The sequence below is a fragment of the Tenrec ecaudatus genome, chromosome 1, assembly GCF_050624435.1.
Source record: "Tenrec ecaudatus isolate mTenEca1 chromosome 1, mTenEca1.hap1, whole genome shotgun sequence".
Classification (NCBI taxonomy): Eukaryota; Metazoa; Chordata; class Mammalia; order Afrosoricida; family Tenrecidae; genus Tenrec; species Tenrec ecaudatus.
The window spans coordinates 307,908,337-307,926,897 of record NC_134530.1 but is presented as its reverse complement, the minus strand read 5'-3'; the positions used below and the strand labels follow the sequence as shown (position 1 = coordinate 307,926,897).

The 18,561-nt window shown below is 40.9% G+C and overlaps 1 protein-coding gene and 1 pseudogene across 1 annotated transcript; both read left to right on the top strand.

Moving 5' to 3' along the window:
• The first annotated feature begins 1,831 nt into the window (after positions 1-1,831).
• LOC142441354 (olfactory receptor 5V1-like) lies at positions 1,832-11,908 on the top strand. Its single transcript, XM_075543381.1, has 3 exons — positions 1,832-1,846; positions 6,152-6,197; positions 10,869-11,908. The coding sequence occupies exons 1-3, from the start codon at positions 1,832-1,834 to the stop codon at positions 11,906-11,908; spliced, it is 1,101 nt and encodes a 366-aa protein (XP_075399496.1).
• On the top strand, positions 6,578-7,161 carry LOC142429863 (protein SET-like; annotated as a pseudogene).
• Positions 11,909-18,561: the final 6,653 nt, after the last annotated feature.

The following is an 18,561-nucleotide window of genomic DNA, read 5'->3' as shown; positions in this document are numbered from 1 at the left end:
CACATGCCACTTGTTTTCTGTGGCATTGGGTATTAAATTGCTTTGAAATGGCTCGAGGACAAGGGAATAAGAGTGATGTTGGTTAGAGAAAAATACCTCCAAACACTATTCCCGGAGCCAATTTTAACTTTTGTTAATCGTTTTATTAGGGGGTCATACAACTCTTGTCACAATCCATACATACATCAATTATGTAAAGCAAATTTGTACATCCAATGCCCTCATCATTCTCAAAAAATTTGCTCTCCACTTAAGCCCCTGGCATCAGCTCCTCATTGTCCCCTTCCCTCCTCGTCCCCCCCTCCCACATGAACCCTTGATAATGTATACATTATTATTTTGTCTTATCTTACCCTGTCTGAAAACCCTCTCCTTAAAATAGTGTTGATCTTCTCTCAAACTCACTTCCATAGAGTTGATTCTGACTCACAGCTACCCTGTAGGGCAGAGTTGAGTTGCTCCTATGGGTTTCTGGAGTAGAAAGCCTCCTCTTTTTCTTCTGGAGCAGCTGGTAGTCAGAACTGCTGACTTTGCTGATCACAGCACAGCACAGAACCACCAGGGCTCCTCTTTAGTAAGTCTCTCTTTATGTTCACACATTCTCTCCATGTCCACTGCGGCCTCAGAGGCTAGCAGTGAATGTAGTTATTCTCAATATTCACAAACAACCACAAGGAGGCGGTCAACTGATGCTTGCGTTGCATAACTTTCAAATAAGTGAACACTTAGGAAACTGATAGGTGGTGTTTGATGAGCATTTCTAAGTGAAAAAGATTTGCAGTAAAGTTTCCCACCTACAGAAGGAAAGGAAGGGCCTTTCCCTTCACTTAGAGGGAGAAAACAACAATCAGAGAATCTGACTGCTGTCCTGGAGTTCGGAGGCCAAGGATTGCTAGGCCCTGATGTGGCAGCTTAGCAAGGAATTGAAGACCAGCAGGACGTTTTTCATGTGCACGATGCGCGCTAAGAAGACAGGGTTCATCTAGAACAGTTTCACCCACATGTAAGACTCACTGAAGTAGAGGTGTGATGGCAACAGAGGCACTGGAGAACAATTGATGCCCAGAGGTTTGAGGTAGGAATGAGAAGGCAGGAATGTGTTCCAAATCCCACTGGTGTGTCTCTAGAGACCTTGGATACGCCCCACGAGGTGAGGGGATTTCTGCATCCCTGGATCATGGTTCTTGCCCACTTAAGTGCCATGTACTGGCCTTCAGGGGTTGTCGAGATGTTTGGCACTCTGCTAGAAGACTTTCCACTTAGGGAGACTCAGGCATGGACTCTCTGGGGACTGCTATTGTCACTTTCTTGTGTTCATAAAAACAAACTCACATCAGCTTCTAAGTGTCTGAATGGTAACTTCTGATCTCTTGCTATCTTTTCTAACATCAAAGAGTGAGTAAGTTGGGTTTGTTCGGGTTTTTTTCATTTTTTTTACTTGTTTAGCTAAAGCTCCATTGCTCTTGGAAATGCATTTTCTATATCTTGCACTTTAGACGAGAGACGAAGTAAGTGGGAGATGAGACGATAGATGACCTGTTGGGCTTTAAGGGAAGGAGCTTCCAGGTGTCCGTGCACATGCCGGGTGGAAAGAGTAGGCTGAGTGTGTGAGCCGTGAAGTGCGCTCGTGTCATTTAGAATGGTCACCAGCTAGTTGACCGGATCTTTATTAAACAAAACATAGATATTTTCTAATATATTCTACCGAGGCAAATATGCCACTGTTTTAAAAAGCATCCTATCAGAATAATTCTTTGAGTGACCTTTTCAGAAGATTTAGTTTTTGATGGGAATTTGGTATTTTTTCAAGGTAGCTTTTGAGCCTTTTTTTATGTTAATGTTATTTGTTTGCTGTGTAATTTCTTTAAAATCAAAAGGTTGGAGGATTACTATAATTTCTACATTTTCAACTCCATTTAAATTTTCAGAACACGTTTTTTTCTTTTCATGCCTTTATGGGCCGTCCCTCCACATATACAATTCAATAGTTCAGTCAGATCAGGAAGAGTTGTACAATCATTACCACAATCAGTTTTAGAACATTTAAAATTTTTTACAACCTTTTATTCTTCCTTGTACTCATACTTATTCGTGTAATTTTTAAAAATTGTTGCATAAAACATACAATAAAACTCTTTCCAATTTAACAACTTCTACATGTATACTCCAGAGCTATTGAGTATACTCATCATGTTGTACATTTATTAGTGATACACTTTTCCAATTATTCCACCACCATTAACATAAACCCAATGCCCTCTAAGCACAGAACACTGTTTAATAAAGAAACACTGATTTTTCAGCTCTGGTCCCCATGTAATGCTATTACTTGTACCCTCTACTTCTCTAGGAGCTTTGGTGGCATAGTGGTTATGCTCTTTACTGCTAACTGAAAGGCTAATTGTTCGAATCCACCAGCTGCCCATTGGGGGAAAGTTGTGGCAGTTTGCTTCTATAAGGGCTTTTAGCTTTGCAAACTCAGTATTTGAGCTCTACTCTGTCCTATAGGGTTGCGATGAGTTAAAATCCACCGCAAAAGTCTGACTTGTATTTTTGGCACTGATCCAAAGTTAGTGACTTGAACCTGTGTAGCGGTGCTATGTAAACAAGCGTGCTTCTGCAGGAACACACACGTGTGCGCGCACACACATATCAAACCTATGGAGTTTAGTTTCTCGGTGACACATGGAGTAGTCATGGGTCAGAGTGAATCCACAGAAAGGGGTCTGGCTTGAGTTTGGCTCCTTCAGAAGGAAATGTCCTTAAAAGAAAGGCAATCTTACTCCTTAATGTTCTGGGAGCCTTTGTTCTGGGTTATTTACAGTGATTCTGGAAATCATACTACATTGTGAATCCCTGAAATGTTTCCGTTCCCTCTTCCTCTTCCCCCTTCTACCCGCGTATTTTATCAGGTTTCGTGGTATTGGGTAAGATGGGGCAAGATCCATTTATTATTTTTTCTTTCTGGATTTGTGTGTGAAGTCTGATGCATAGTCTTTTCTGAGTTTGGTCTAATGCTATACATACAAGAGGCAGCGATCAACTATGTAGAATATTTTGAGTACCACTTGGTAGATTTGGTTCCAGATTGAGACCAGAATAAATTATTTTTTTACTCTCAGTTTTACTACTTCTTTATTTTATGATCTTGTAAGATTGAGCTAGCCTCTGTGACATAGATGATTGCTACAAATATAAAAATAATATATTGGATATGAATGGTTTCCCAAATTTTATAGCATTATACTCTGTAGTCAAGGGAAGGAAAGGTAATTTTTCTTGGGAAATCTGCTACTGTGTCTAACATTACCACAGTAGGGCTCCATTCTTAAAAGTTAAACCATTATAGATCCAAGTATTTATTTATCTGTTATATGCAATTACTGGAATGTCTGCATGCAATCTTGTGCCAATTGATTTAGGAATATCCAATTAAATCAGTTAAACATCCCTGAAGAGCGATAACCACTTTTATAACAAAATAAATGACATATATATATAGGCTGCCTATTAAATGCCACATCTGATTTATATATATATATATATAAAGAACTACAGAATTTTCAATAAGGGAGAGTGATGAAGGGAAAGATAAATTCTGAGCCAAGCTTTGAAGAAAGTGAATGAGCAAAAAGCACCCAGGTCGTGAGACTGCAGGTGACTCACCTTTTAGCGCCTAATCTGAAGGGAAAAGATATTCTTATTGTAGAGCAAATGGCCTTAGCAGGGTAACGTGTCAATTGTTTCCAATTTTTCATTTGGTCCCTTTATCACATAACTGCACATCAGATCAGGACACAGCAAAGGATGCTTCGAAGGAAGGAGGAAGCTCATGGAGTAAGAAAGACTTGACTAGGTGTCAAAAGTGGCTTCCTATGAATGTGGGTAAGGGAGGCTAAAGGATGCTGCTCTCCCTTTACTCTGTTCTGAGGTCTAACATGCTGCCACCCACTTTCAGGGGAGGACTTTCTGACTCATGGGGACCCAATATAGGGTTTCTGAGGCTTTAAGTCTTCCCAGAACCAGACCGCCTTCTCTAGATGAGCTTGTTCCATCCTACTCCCTTCCAATCCATTGTCCATGCATTTTCTAGCGAGACCTTCACATAACGCAAACATGAACACCTGACATCCCTGCCATAGCTTCGCATTACTATTTGCCACTGAGTGAGTCCATGTCAACCACAAAGCCTCCTCTCTTTGCTCTCTGGTAAGGTGAAGTTCTTTTGTCATGGGAATTTAAACCTTTCTCCATCATGTTTCCTCTCTCCACTGAAAACTTCCACAGTGCACAAAAAAAGGAATAGAAATTCAAATAAAAATATAGAGAAACCATCCAAATTTGGAATCAAGTGTAATCTATGTGGAACTCTGGGTCTGCAATGATATGTATTTTTTGTATAGATATCAGGCACATGGCCCACATTCGTTGTTTTCTATTATGTTGCAACAATCTCTTTACCTTCTATAATTTATCTTATAGCATCAAACCACAAATTTATTTTTCCTTGTATTAAGGATTGACTATTTTAGGCCAAGGAAATGTTACTACGCCCATTCTAATTTTATCAGGTATTTTGATTACTTGACGAAACTCTAGAGTCATATCTTTTAAGAGTACAAACATGAACATTTCAATTATGTATACCTGGACCAAAAATATGCAAGCATACTGGGAATCAACTAGTAAAAATGTATCTAAGTCTTGGTACTGATAAGATTTAACCATCAATGTACTGTAAGAATAGCAAATTGCCATATACAGCCAGGGACAGAAACCATAAAAGTTTGTAACCCATCAAAATAATCCCATTTATATTAAAACCCAGATGAGTTGTTTGAAAGAGCTTCTACTGTTAGCAGTTACAGGAAATTAAGCATTTAGTCACTCAATATTAAATATATATTTATTATTCCCTCCCATTGAAGGGATGGATCTGTTGGGTAAACAATGAACCGTTGTTAATGGCAAAGAGGGTGTTGGGGTGGTTCCGGGTCAGTAGTGGCTCTGCAGGAGAAAGCTGAAGTTATTTGCTCCTATAAATATTTGCAGCCTGGGAAAAACCATAGAGCCGACATGAGTCATAATCAACTGAATACTGAATAGAAGTAGGTTTTCGTTTGGGTATAGAAGAGTTAAAACTCTCTCTCTCCCTCTCTCTTCCCCCTTCTTCCCCACCCCCCATGTCTCCCCACCTCTCTCTGAGGGTGAACCTCTGGCAGACCTTACTATCACTGAGACTCAGAGTTTTACTCTGTACAAAAGTGGGAAAACCATTGTTCCTGATGTCATAGGGTTCATGTAAATTTGATGCTACATGGAAAGAACTCAGAGATGACCATGCCACCGCAGCCTGCAGTATTTACAGTGGTTTTGCCACAAAGACACAGACTCAGTTAAGCAGCTCTTGACTTTTCAAGACAGATGATCTTTTAAGAAATTTGTTAAAATTCTGCTAACCTGACCCAACTTTCAGGAAATCTAATGCATTAAACCCTTTACTGAAATTTACAGTAGCAAAATTTAATAAATGAGAAAATGAGACATTGCAAGTGTTCATCAGTAAGGGGGATGAATACTTATACTTTCAGCACAAATAATTAAGCACTCAGCTACTAACTGAAACATAGGAGGGTCAAGTCCCCTGGTAGACATCTTAGGAGACAGGTCTAGCAACCTACTTCCCCCAAACTCCAGCCATTGAGAATCCCATGGTGATCACTCTTAATGTGATATACATGGATTTCCATGAATTGGAATCAACTCTAGGGTAACTGGTTTTACTGGTACGTGAAAGTTTGGCTGGGCCCATATGAGCATTATCTATCACTAATGATCATGTTTCAGGTGTACATTCATTGCCACTTGAAAACTCAAACTAATTGCTATCGAATCACAGTGATGCGGTGTAGGTTTGTGAGAACCTTTATGAAGTTGAAAGCTGAACTGCGGACCATGAGGTTCTTAGACCAAGGAGTAACCACTACACCTCCAGGGCTCCTCTTTGCCATCTGAAGAGCTGACAGTATGGTGCTTAAGAATGAAGCATGTTAAAATATTACACACATTTGGACCCCTATTTTGAATTTATGAGTATATATCTATAGAACGACTAAAACAGTAGAGATTTTCTCTAGTTCAGAGTTTCAAGATTTTTAATCTCTTTATTTTCCCTTCTGTATTTTTCAAGGCTTCTAAAACAAACACAATTAATTTTAGCCAGGAATAAAAATCAACTAAGGCACTCTATTATCTGGGGGAAAGCAAAACAGATTATCCCATAATTTTCATTTTTTCTAACAGTTTATGAATTACAGAAGCTGTCTATAAAGAACAAACTCAGGAGAACTCGGAGGAAGAGCTAGGGAGCCCGGCCCCCTCCCCTCCACCCTGCATCCCTGCTCTGTCACCAGCAAGGGGGAGACAGTGGGAGGGCAAGCTAGCCAGCGGGAGGGTGAGCGAGCCAAGGAGAAATGTTGGAGAGGCACCCTCCCCTCACCCCCCACCCCCACCATGGAGAAGCCTCTTGTCAGAGAGAAATATAACTCTGCCAACCATTCTTTTAGAAGTGGTCAGAATGGATTCCCAAATCCTAACTTTGGGGGTGACAACATTTGTCAACCATCCGCAAGTGTCTGCCTTGCTTGCGGAAGAGAATGAAGAGGCACTGAAATATCTGACTAGAATTGAAGTGACAGAATTTGAAGAGGTTAAATCAGGTTACATAATAGATTTTTCATTTAATGAAAATCCTTACTTGTTAAACAAAGTCCTCTCCGAAGAATTTCATCTGAACGAGAGTGGTGATTCATCTTCAAAATCAACTGAAATAAAATGGGAATCTGGAAAGGATTTGATGAAACATTCCAAACACAGAATCAAGCCGGCAGGAAGAGCAGCACAAAGAACCTGGGGGTTTCTTTACCGGTTTTACCGGCCATTCTGATGCAGGTGCAGAGGAGTTGGGAGAAGTCATCAAAGAGGAGATTTGGCCACATCATTAAAGTACTCTTTGGGTAAGGAGAAGATGATGATGGTGATGATGATGATGAAGAAGAAGAAGGCTTAGAAGACATTGATGAAAAGGGGATGAAGATGAAAGGGAAGAATGAAGATGATGATGAGGAAGGTGAAGGAGGGGAGGATGAAGGAGATGACTAGCAGATCACTGATGGATTCCAACTTTCCTTTTTACATTTTCTTCAGTCCTTGGGAACAAGTTGCTGTCGTTTTTTGTTTGTTTTAGTTTTGGATTTGTTTCTTCCTCTTGTGCTCAATCACCATGTTTTAGGTCTCTTTTTTCTCTCTAAACCATGGTTCTCAACTTATTTGGGGGTGGGGAGAAGAATGCCTTGTGCAGAATACAGTGGAAAAGAATCTCTACCCCGTTGTTTTCAAAATAGTTTTTATCAATTCCTGTCTCAACAAAAACTATGGAATCAACACACCACCAAGCTTGGTGGGAAAACAGAAAACCCTCTGCTCTCTTGGATCTCCCGGCAGCTGGAGGGTGCTAGGGTCTCTGTGTAGTAATGCATCAAATTCTAGCTTTGATCCTCCTTTCTCTGTATAGTGGGCTCAGAGATTACACTGCGTCTCTATGTCAATGTGGACAGGTAGCATTTACCAACGTGTATCTGTCTAGTTTCTCTTGTTTAAAAAGGGGGGGGAAGCTTTTAGAAAGGGGTTACAGAGTGTCAGCAGAGGGTGGGTTTGAGATGTGGGTGGGTTAAGTGGGCATTTTGACAATATGACTTCACCTTTGGCATGTTTAATTGTGATGTTTAATGGACATACTTGCAGTATAAGATGACACATTTAAAATAAAATTCTCTCCGAATGATGACTTGAGCCCTGCCAAAAGATGGGAGAATCAGCAGAACCTGCAGGATCCTCTTTGGAATTAACATTCTACGTTGTATTTTTGATCCTGATTATTTTTAATGTTTCTTCTTGTTTTACTGGAAAGGAAAATGCTCAATTTTAAGCTTTAAAAGTGTACTAGTTGCTGTGTTACAATAAAACTAAATGTGCTTACACACAGAACAAACTGGGCACCTATTTGAAAACTTTAAACTATCCTTGTCAGGATAGTGAGATATTAGCTCATATTGAGATGGTAACATTCTTTTTTTGCCTAATTCTTTTTGACATTTTGTAAGAAAGCTATTAATCTTCTGATAACAATATTGATATTATGAGTTACCATTCAAGGTAAGTGATTTGTAGTTGATATGGACACAAGAGATAAATTATTCCTATAGAACTCTCATTGGGAAAAGAAATATTAGGAAACCTGGAATTCCACAGTTAAGTGCAAAAATAGGAAAATACGTGATTAAAATGCTACTATGTGAAGCCCAAAGCAAAAGATTATTAAAAAGACAGGAAAGAAAGGAAAATATAAGGTGGCTATCAGAAGAGACTCTGCAACTTGCTCTTAATTGTACAGTAGCTAAGAGAAATTGAATAAAAGATGAAGTCAAAGAGTTGACAAGAATTTCAAAGTAAAATATATAAAGGAAAAGTAAAATATAATGAAAGGTACAAAGGCCTAGTGAAAGAAAACCAAAAGGGTAGAACACATTCAGTGTAGGTTAAATTGAAAGATGTCAGTAAAAATTCAAGCCTTGAGTTGCAATCTTGAAAGTTTCTATGGGCAAAATATTGAATGATACAGGAAGCACCTACAGAAGATGGAAAGAATACACAGTCACGTTACAAAGAATAACAAAATGACATTCCACCATTTCAAGGGGTAGCCTGTGATCAAGAACCGATAATACTGAAGGAAGAGAACCAGGTTACACAGGAAGCAATATACAATAACAAAGTTCCAGGAATGGATGGGATACCAATTTAAATGCTTTAAGAATTTGATGAGGCACTAGAAGCACTCACTTGTCTATGCCAGGAAGTTTGGAAGCCAGGTATTGACCAACTGACTGGAAGAGATACATATTTGTACCCGTTCCAATGAAAGGTCACTGAACAGAACGCTCAAGTTATAGAACAGTATTATTAATACCAATCAATGCATTTGACTTCTGTGCTAGAGAATAATTCCCAAAGTACCATGGGCAGCTACAAGCGCAAACCAGTAAGTACTGGAAGAAATTGGGTCAGATTGCTCTTCAGAGGCAAGAATGGCAAGACTTCCTCTACACACTTTTGACATATTGTCCGGAAAGACAGTCCCTGGGGAAGGGCATCATGCTTGGTAAAGTGGAGAGGCAGTGAAAAAAAGGAAGGCACTCAATGAGATGGATTGACAACATCCTGCATGATGGACTCAGGCCTAGGAATGATTGTGAGGATAGCAAAGACTGTGCAGTGTTTCCTTCTTCTGTTCATAGGGTCATTGTGGGTCAGGGATGACCAAAGGGCATCTAACAACAACATCATTAATATCTCATCTGATTAATTTTTGGCTGAAGATCATCTAGTAACAGTTGTAGCAGTACACTGACAGGAAGTTGCTAGAGGTTCAGGCATGATTCAGTAGAGGACATGGAACAAGGGATCTCATTTTTGATGTCAGATGCATCTTGGCTCAAAGCAGAGAACACCAGAAAGATGTTTACTTATGTTTCGTCTACTATTCAAAGGCATTTAACTGTGTGGATCACAACAAATGATTGATAATCTTGAGATGTGGGGATTCCAGAACATAACATCATGCTCATGCAGAACCTGCACATGGGTCAAGAGGCAGTTTTGTGAACAGAACAAGGGAATACTGCATGTTTTATAAACAGGAACTGTGTGAGACAAGGTTGTATCCCCCCCACCATACTTATTCGATATGTATGCTGAGCAAACAATCAGAGAGGCTTGATGATATGAAGAAGACTTTATTATTAGGAAGGGAGGAAGGCTTATTTACAATCTGTGATATGGAGGTGACACAACCTTGCTTGCTGAAAGTGAGGAGCTGAAGCACTTGTTGATGAAGATCAAGGATTACAATTCAATGCAAAGAAAACTAAAATCCTTACAACTGGGCCAATAAGTAGCATCATGATAAACAGAGAAAAGATAGAAGTTGATTTTATCTTGCTTTGCTCCATAATTACTGCCCATGGAAGCAGCAATCAAGAGATGGAAAGGTATATTGTATCGGGTAAATTTGCTACATGGGGCCTCTTTAAAGTATTCAAAAGCAAAGGTGTTACTTTGAGGACTTACGTGTAGCTGACCCAAGCCACTGTACTTTCAATGACCTTTTGTGCATGTGAAAGTTGGGCATTGAATAAGGAAGATGGAAACAAAAATTGATGAATTTGAACTATAGGAAAAAAAATTGATCCATTTGAACTACAGTGTTGGCGAGGAGCATTGAAAGTGCTATAGACTGCTAAAGAACACACAATTCTGTCTTAGGAGAAGTACAGTCAGTTTGGTCCCTAGAGGCCAAGATAGAGAGGTTTCACCTCATATATTTGAGACCTGAAAACGATCCCTGCAAAAGGACATCATGTTAGGTTAAGGGCAGGGGCAGTAAAAAGGAGGAAGGCCCTGAACAAGATGGCCTGACACGGTGGCTGCAATGATGGGCTCAAACTTTAGAGTTTGAAGTTGTCGCAGTACTGGGTGGTTGTTCAGTGTATTGTAGAGAGCACGGTTGCTGTGATTTGGACCTGATAGAAGGGAACATTATCCCCGGTAAAGCCTCTTCCTAAAGGTAGATAGAAAAGAGGAGAGGCTGGGATCAGTTAGAGGGAAGGAGAGAGAGAGGTGAAATGTTGGATGTATTTACTTGTGTTTGGTGGTAGGTAGCAGGTACGGGTTTTGAAAGGTTGCTGTTTCACTTCTTTCGAGTCTCATGTAGATGGCGATGGTTTTATGTGTAACCCTTCTACTGTCTGTTTTGCAGCCCGTTGTTACTGTACCGCATGCTTATTCTGTCTGCTCTTTGCCTCCCTCGGCCCAAATTTCCAAAAGGAAACCAGGCTACATCATGGAAGTTAAAAATCAAACTGGTCCATCAGAATTCATCATCTTGGGATTCTCCAACCTAAATGATCTGCAGTTTTTACTCTTCACTGTCTTCGTTCTGACTTACGTCTGCACGTTGGGCGGGAATATCTTCATTATGTTAGTGACGGCAATGGATGCACACTTGCATACACCCATGTACTATTTCCTAGGGAACTTGGCCTTTCTTGACATCTGCTACACCACCACCAATGTCCCCCAGATGATGGTGCATCTGCTGTCTCAGAAGAAAAGCATTTCCTATGGGGGATGCGTGGTTCAACTTTTTGCATTCATTTTCTTTGTGGGGTCAGAGTGTCTCCTCTTGGCGGCCATGGCATATGACCGCTACATTGCCATCTGCAAGCCTTTGAGATACTCGGTTATCATGAACAAAATACTGTACAACCAGTTAGCTGCCTCTTGCTGGACCGGTGGTTTCCTCAACTCAGTGGTGCACACGGCACTGACCTTTCGTCTTCCCTTCTGTGGCAACAACCAGATAAACTATTTCTTCTGTGACATCCCCCCTTTGCTGATCTTGTCCTGTGGGGACACATCAGTCAACGAGCTGGCATTGCTCTCCATTGGTGTGTTCATCGGTTGGACCCCTTTCTTGTGCATCATCCTCTCCTATCTCTACATAATCTCCACCATCTTGAAAATCCGCTCTTCCGAGGGGAGGAAGAAGGCCTTTTCCACATGTGCATCTCATCTGCTGATTGTCCTTCTCTACTACGGCAGTGCTATTTTCACATATGCACGGCCCATCTCGACGTACTCCCTGGAGAAAGACAGACTGATTTCAGTCTTGTATAGTGTTGTAACGCCCATGCTCAATCCCATAATCTACACATTGAGGAATAAAGATATCCAAGAGGCTGTAAAAACTTTGGGAAGGAAGTGCCAGTCATCACGTTCTCTCCTATAACCTCTCACTTCGAACCGACATCAAGGCCATTCTGACTCGTAGCGACCCAAAAGGACATGGTAGAACTGCCCCTGTGAATTTGCGAGACTGTGAGTGTCTTCTTTCTCCAGAGGAATGGATGGTGCTGTCCAACTGCTGGCTGTGGTTAGCATCTAGGTGTGTGATCACTAAGCTATCAGGATGTTCTCTTTGGATATGCATCACTTCCATTCAAAGAATCTAATGTTCCATTCATATTTTCCCCAAATGGTTGTTTCTAGTGACAGTTATGAAACAGTTGAAATACTCAACCTCAGTGATTGAATTTCAGAGCTTTTGTTAATTTGATGCCACGTGGTCTCTCAACAGTTGTGCTTTAATATGACCCCAAGTCCTGTCCCTGTGGTACCTTGTGATAAAAACCCTTTGGTATTTTGTACTCGGGTCTCTTAGCAGCCACAATTGCTTCTTGCCACTCCTGACCAAGTCCCATTTGATCCCCCATGATAAAAATCCTGCGTTTTCTGGCACTAATACGTTGGCGACATTTTTTCAATCAACCAATAAAAATTCAGTGCCCGGGAAAGTTGAGATCTACTTGCCGTTCATATGGACGTGCTGTCCTACAAAATTCCACCTTGTCCTTGTCTTGCACCTGGATGCAATACTCTGGGCCCCCGGAAAGGAAGATTGTAGTTTTCACTCTGAATTCTGTAAGGAAGAAATACTATCTATTTTCTAGTCCTCCTATGTGAGTTCTCAATTCTCACACTACTGGACAGACGACCCAATGTACCCTCAGGCTCAATCGAGTCAAATTCAAGATACTCCCTAGCTTCTGTCTTGATTTTTGTTCCCCATTTCTATTTTTCTGTCATGATTTCTTAAGAAAGTCGTTTGTCTCCATTCTTGACCTGCTGTTATGCATACATCCCTTTGAGTAAACTATTTTTTAGATGACAGAATATTAAGTCTCTTGTTCAATTTTAATATTTTTAAATGATTTAAGCATTTGCCACCAGGATTCCCTTTAAAGCAGTAAATAGGACTCATAAGTCAAATGTTCATAGCGTTGGTAAGAGGTTTAAAGGGTAAAACACAGAGTGATGTCGTCAGGTTGTTTGAGGTGGTTTACATGCTTTCTATCTACTTCTCCCTATGTGACATTCATGCAACCCATCTATGTTTTTGATCTTGGTTGTGTCGGAGTTCATGCTGACTTGGGATTACTCTGCGCATGTCAGAAACGCTCCATGGAGTTTTCACAGCTGTGACCTTTCAGCAGCGGACCACCGCGTTGGTATTTCAAGGTGCCTCTGGCCTGGTTTGAACCATCAACTTCACCCAGGAACTCTTCTCTCCTTCCAACGTATAAATGATCCTTACACCTGGAGAAATGGAACTGTGGTTCTCTCCTATCGCCATGGCCATGATTGAATTTGCAATTTGTATCCCCGCAATTGTTTGATCAAAATATCTCCATTCTTTAGAGTCTTGCTGAAGATCTACTTTCTCTACAAAGCTTCCTCTTGCTACTTCCAGTAAACGTGTTTTCTCTTCCTTCTTCCAAACAGGGCTGGTTGACGAATCATTTGTTTAGTCTATATAAAGTTGCATCTTCTCACCACCTATAGTAACTTGATAAGATCACTCAGTATTGTACATTTCAAAGCATTTACCAAAGCTATTATTACTTGATTGATGCAGCCTATTGACTTCTTTCAAAGAAGTCCTGGTTGCAAGTGATTGACTCATTTGGATGCTAACCAACTGGTCAGGATCTAAATCTACCAGTTGCTCCACAGGCAGTCCATTTCCATGAAGATCTGCACCCTTGAAAACCCTGTGGGGCAATTCTACTCTGTCCTGTCAGGGCCCCATCTTTTAGCCCTGGGTTAGATTCAGTGTGTACTTTATGTCTTTACGTTTGCATTTCAAATATCAGGCTTGTAGTAGGTAGTAGATAAATGCTGTTGAACAAACATGAGACTGTACTAGACTTCTGTGACTTTTCATGGTCTATCATATGTGTACATGAAGCTCTTTGCTCTTTCATTGTTTTCATCTTCTCTGTGAACACACATTGTAAAAAAAAACCAACAAAACAGACCCACTGCCATTGAGTTGATACCAACTCATACTGATGTTATAGCACAGAGAGGACTGCCGCTGTGGCTTTCTGAGGCTGTGCATCCTTAGAGGAGCGGAGCCTCATCTCTATCCTGAGGAGTGACTGGTGGTTTCAAACTGAAAACCCTGCATTAGCAGCTGAATGCATAGCCCATTACACAACCCAGACTCTTAAACACCTTGAAAGAACCTATTTTTTAAAAATCCCCCAAAACCTGCTGTCATGGAATCAATTCTGACTCCTGTCCATCCCCATGCATGTGCTACAAATGAGAAGAACTCCACGGGGTCGTAACACTGGGGGATTCAAATTACTGACCCCTATGCTTGCAGCCAAAGGAAATGTTTGCATCACCCAGTCACCTGTACATCTTTGTATTCAGTACATTTGTTTTATTCGCCACAAAAACTTATTTTAAGACTTTTTTGCTCTTAATTAGGTGAATGAAACAAAAAAAGAGGGATTATGATTTAGTTGGTTATAAAGATTGAGTTAAAGCAAACCTTTCCAGTTTCATTTGTTCTTTACTTGATCTTATACTTTCAAAAAATATTCTCAAATGGCCAAGATCACAATCAATTTCAGAACATGTTCTTGTACTCATTTTTCCCAGTCCCCCCTTACCTTACACCTTCCTTCCATGCTGCTGGGCAATTATCAGTCCTGATACTAGCTCAATAGATTTACCACTCCTGATTACATATACAAAACATCATACAAAACACAAACAAGAGGGGGAAATACCTAATAGCAGTGGCTAGATAAATCAGAAAAATATCAGTAGAAATAAAGCAGAAGATATTAAAAACTTAAACAACTTTAAAATGGGTCAAAATGGAGATCCAATGCTAAGGCTGAATGATGGACTGACACGATATCTGTATGAACTCCCAATAATAGAATTTTGAGGGGAAAAAACCCCAAAGCTAAGGAATTACATTTTAACCTAACCACTTCTACTATAATTGGTTTGACAATGTACCCTCTTACATTTCAACAGTCCCTGAGTGGTGCAGCTGACAAAGTGCTCAACTCCTGGCAGAAAGGTCAGTGATTTGAATGCACGCAGAGATTCCTCGTAGGATAGGTTTGGTGATCTGCGTTTGGGGATCAAACCCTTGAAACTATATGGTTTGCTCACATGGCGTCATTATAAGTCACCATTAACAACAACTGGAAATGACTACTTCCTTGAGATTTAAATTTTATACAAGGACACACATAATTGAAATGGGCTCTCTGATGAAGACTTGATGGCTTTATTTAACTACCCCACTAATCCAGACAAAGAATATCCATCACTCTGTAAAGGTCACCTGTGCCTTCTTCTAACGCACCTCCCCACTCCTCCCTAAACAACCACATTGCAGCTTTGTATCACGATAGGTAGACTTTAAGGGACCCTCATGGTGCAGCGATGAAATGATTGGCTACCAACTACAAGGTCAGTAGTTGGAACATTGGCTGTTCTCTGATAGAAAGGTGTGGCAGTATAGTTCCAAAAATACTACTAAGAAACGTGATGAGGGAATTCTAGTCTGTCCTATGAGATTGATGTAAGTCAGAATCCACTTGAGGGCAATGAGTCTGGTTGGTTCAATGTCTAATATTGGCTGCTCCAGAATGTCGTACATGTGGAATCACAGGAGATACACTCTTTTGTGCCTAGTTTCTTTTTTTCAAAACCATTTGGGAAGTTAATACTGATATCATACTGTTCCATAATTCATTCAGATCAAGCTATATTGTACAATAGCTACCACAATCAATTTCTTTAAAAAATCATTTTATTGGTGTCTGGTACAACTCTTATCATAATCCATACATCCATCCATTGTGTCATGCACATTTGTACATTTGTTGCAATCATCATTTTAAAAACCTTTGCTTTCTGCTTTAGCCCTTGTTATCAGCTCCTCATCTTTCTCTCCCTCTTCACTCCCTCTCCCTCTTTGAACCCTTGATAATTTATAACTTATTATTATTTTGTCATATCATATAATGTTCAACGTTTCCCTTCACCTAGTTGTCTGTTGTCCATCACCCAGGGAGGAGGTTATATGTTGATCCTTGTAATCAGTTCCCCCTTTCTACCCCACCTTCTTTCCACCCTCCTGGCATCACCACTCTCACCACTAGTAGTGAAGAGATCATCTGTTCTGGATTACCTGTGTTTCCAATTCCTATCTGTACCAGTGTTCCTTCTCCGGTCTAGGCAGATTTGTAATGTAGAATTGGGATCATGATAGTGGGGTGGGGGAAGCATATAAGCACTAGAAGAAAGTTGTATGTTTCATCATTGCCACACTGCACACGGACTGGCCGGTTTCCTGCCTACGACCCTTCTGTCAGGGGATGTCCAGTTGCCTACAGATGCGCCTTGGGTCCCCATTCTGCACTCCCCCTCATTCACAATGATTTGATGCCTGAAACCTGATCGATTCAACATCTCATGATCACACAGGCTAGTGTGCTTCTTCCATGTGGGCTTTGTTGCTTCTGAGCTACATGGCTGCTTATTTACCTTCAAGCCATTAAGGTCCCAGACTCTATACCTTTTGATAGCTGGGCACCATCAGCTTTCTTTACTGCTTTTGTTTATGCACCTGCTTTGTCTTCAGCAATCATGTTTGGAAGGTGAGCATCATGAAATGCCAGTTTAATGAAAGTATTCTTGCATTGAGGGAGTACTTGAGTAGAGGCCCAATGTCCATCTGCTACCTTAATACTAAACTATAAATATATGAACACAGATCTATTTCCCCATTCTCATATATAAATATATTTACCTATGCACATTCCTTTATTTAGACCTCTATAAATGCCCTTTGCCTCCTAGCTCTTTCCTCTATTTCCTTTGATTTTCCTCTTGTCCCACTATCGTGCTCAGCCTTCATTTTGGTTTCAGTATTTCCTGTCTGTTACATTACCCTTGGTCACGCCCTATCAGACCTCCTACACCCTCCTCACCACTGATTTGGATCACTTGTTGTTCCCTTGTCCCTGGGTTTGTTGACACCACTTCCTTTACCCCCACCTCCCTCTCTCTCATGTCCCCTGGAGCCGTTGGTCCCACTTTTTTTTCTGCTCCAGATTGTTCATACAGTCTATCTTAATTAGACAGACCTACGGAGATAATAACATGCACAGAAAAAAGACAGAGCAAAACAGCAACAAAGGATAAAAAAACATCACCAGGAACAACAAAAAACTAATGACAAACAGCAGCAGCAACAACAGAAAAGCCTGTAATTAGTTCAAGGATTGTTTGTTGGCCTTTAGGAGTGTTTTCTGGTGGAGTTGTGATAGGGTGTGAAGGCCTGGCCCCAAAGTCCATTTTTAGGTATTCCCTGGGGACCTTGTTGCTCTGTTCACCTTGCTTTTCTGGTGCACGCCCTTAGTGTTTTACCTGTGTGTGGTGGGATCAGAGCAGGCACAGTTCTCATACTGTATCTCCAGTGTTGTCCCCTGTAGGGTTATGGGTCAGTGAAGGATGTCGTGTCTTATATACTGGGGCTGGCCATATGGTCTTCTGTGGATTGACTGCTCTGGTGGGCCAGGATATGCCCAACTCTCTCTTCCTCTCCCTTCATTTGTTCCTATTTGCTCTGATCAGACATTTCCCTCTCCCTGAGCTGCAGCTTCAGTGCTGTCCTCTAAAGTAAATTCTTCTGGCAGGAAGGGTAGGTGTCCAAATAGTTGGGATTGGGGATGACCCCTCAGACCTCTCCACTAGTTCCCTGCTCCATACTGGCATGTTGCATTCACATCTTGGAGCACCGGGTTGAATTGTGATCCCTCTTTCCCTGTCGAGATATAATCAATACCCTACCCTTTGTGGATTAGTGCTCTGTTCCCCCGCTACCCCTTTCTTTTTAATTTGTTTCCTTCCCCATCCACCTCTCTTTATAGTTGTCTACCATATGTATCCCTGAATTTGGTCTGGCCCTGTCATACTACCTGTTCCTCACCCCAAGAATATTTGTATACAGTAGCTTTTTCCCTATGCCCCTTTGGCAATTTTTTTAAAGCTTACCTCAGCGGACTCCATGTTGTACTAGTCCTTTTGTGCTTGGCTTCGTTTGCTTAGCAAACTTTCGTCAAGTTGTGACCATGTGACGATGCGCTTCTTATGTCCATCACTTCTTTTTAGCAATGTGGAGCATTCCATTTTATGTATGTACCACAATTTTGTAATCCACTTGCCAGTTAATGGAAATTTGGGTTGTTTCCAACTCCTTGTAATTGTGAACTGTGCCGCGATGAACACTGGGGCACAGATGTCTGGCCATGGCTTGTTTCTTGCCTCTTCTGGATATATGCCCAGTAGGGGGATTCCTGGGTCATATGGTAACTTGATTTCCATCTGCTTTAGATATCACCTGATTGATTTCCATATTGGCTATACATACCTACAGTTCCACCAGCAGTGGATGAGAGTTCCTAGCTCCGCACAGCCCCTCCAACACTTGTTATTTTCTGATTTTTTGAATTGGGCTATCTTTGAGAGTGTAATGTGTATCTCATTGTTGTTTTAATTTGC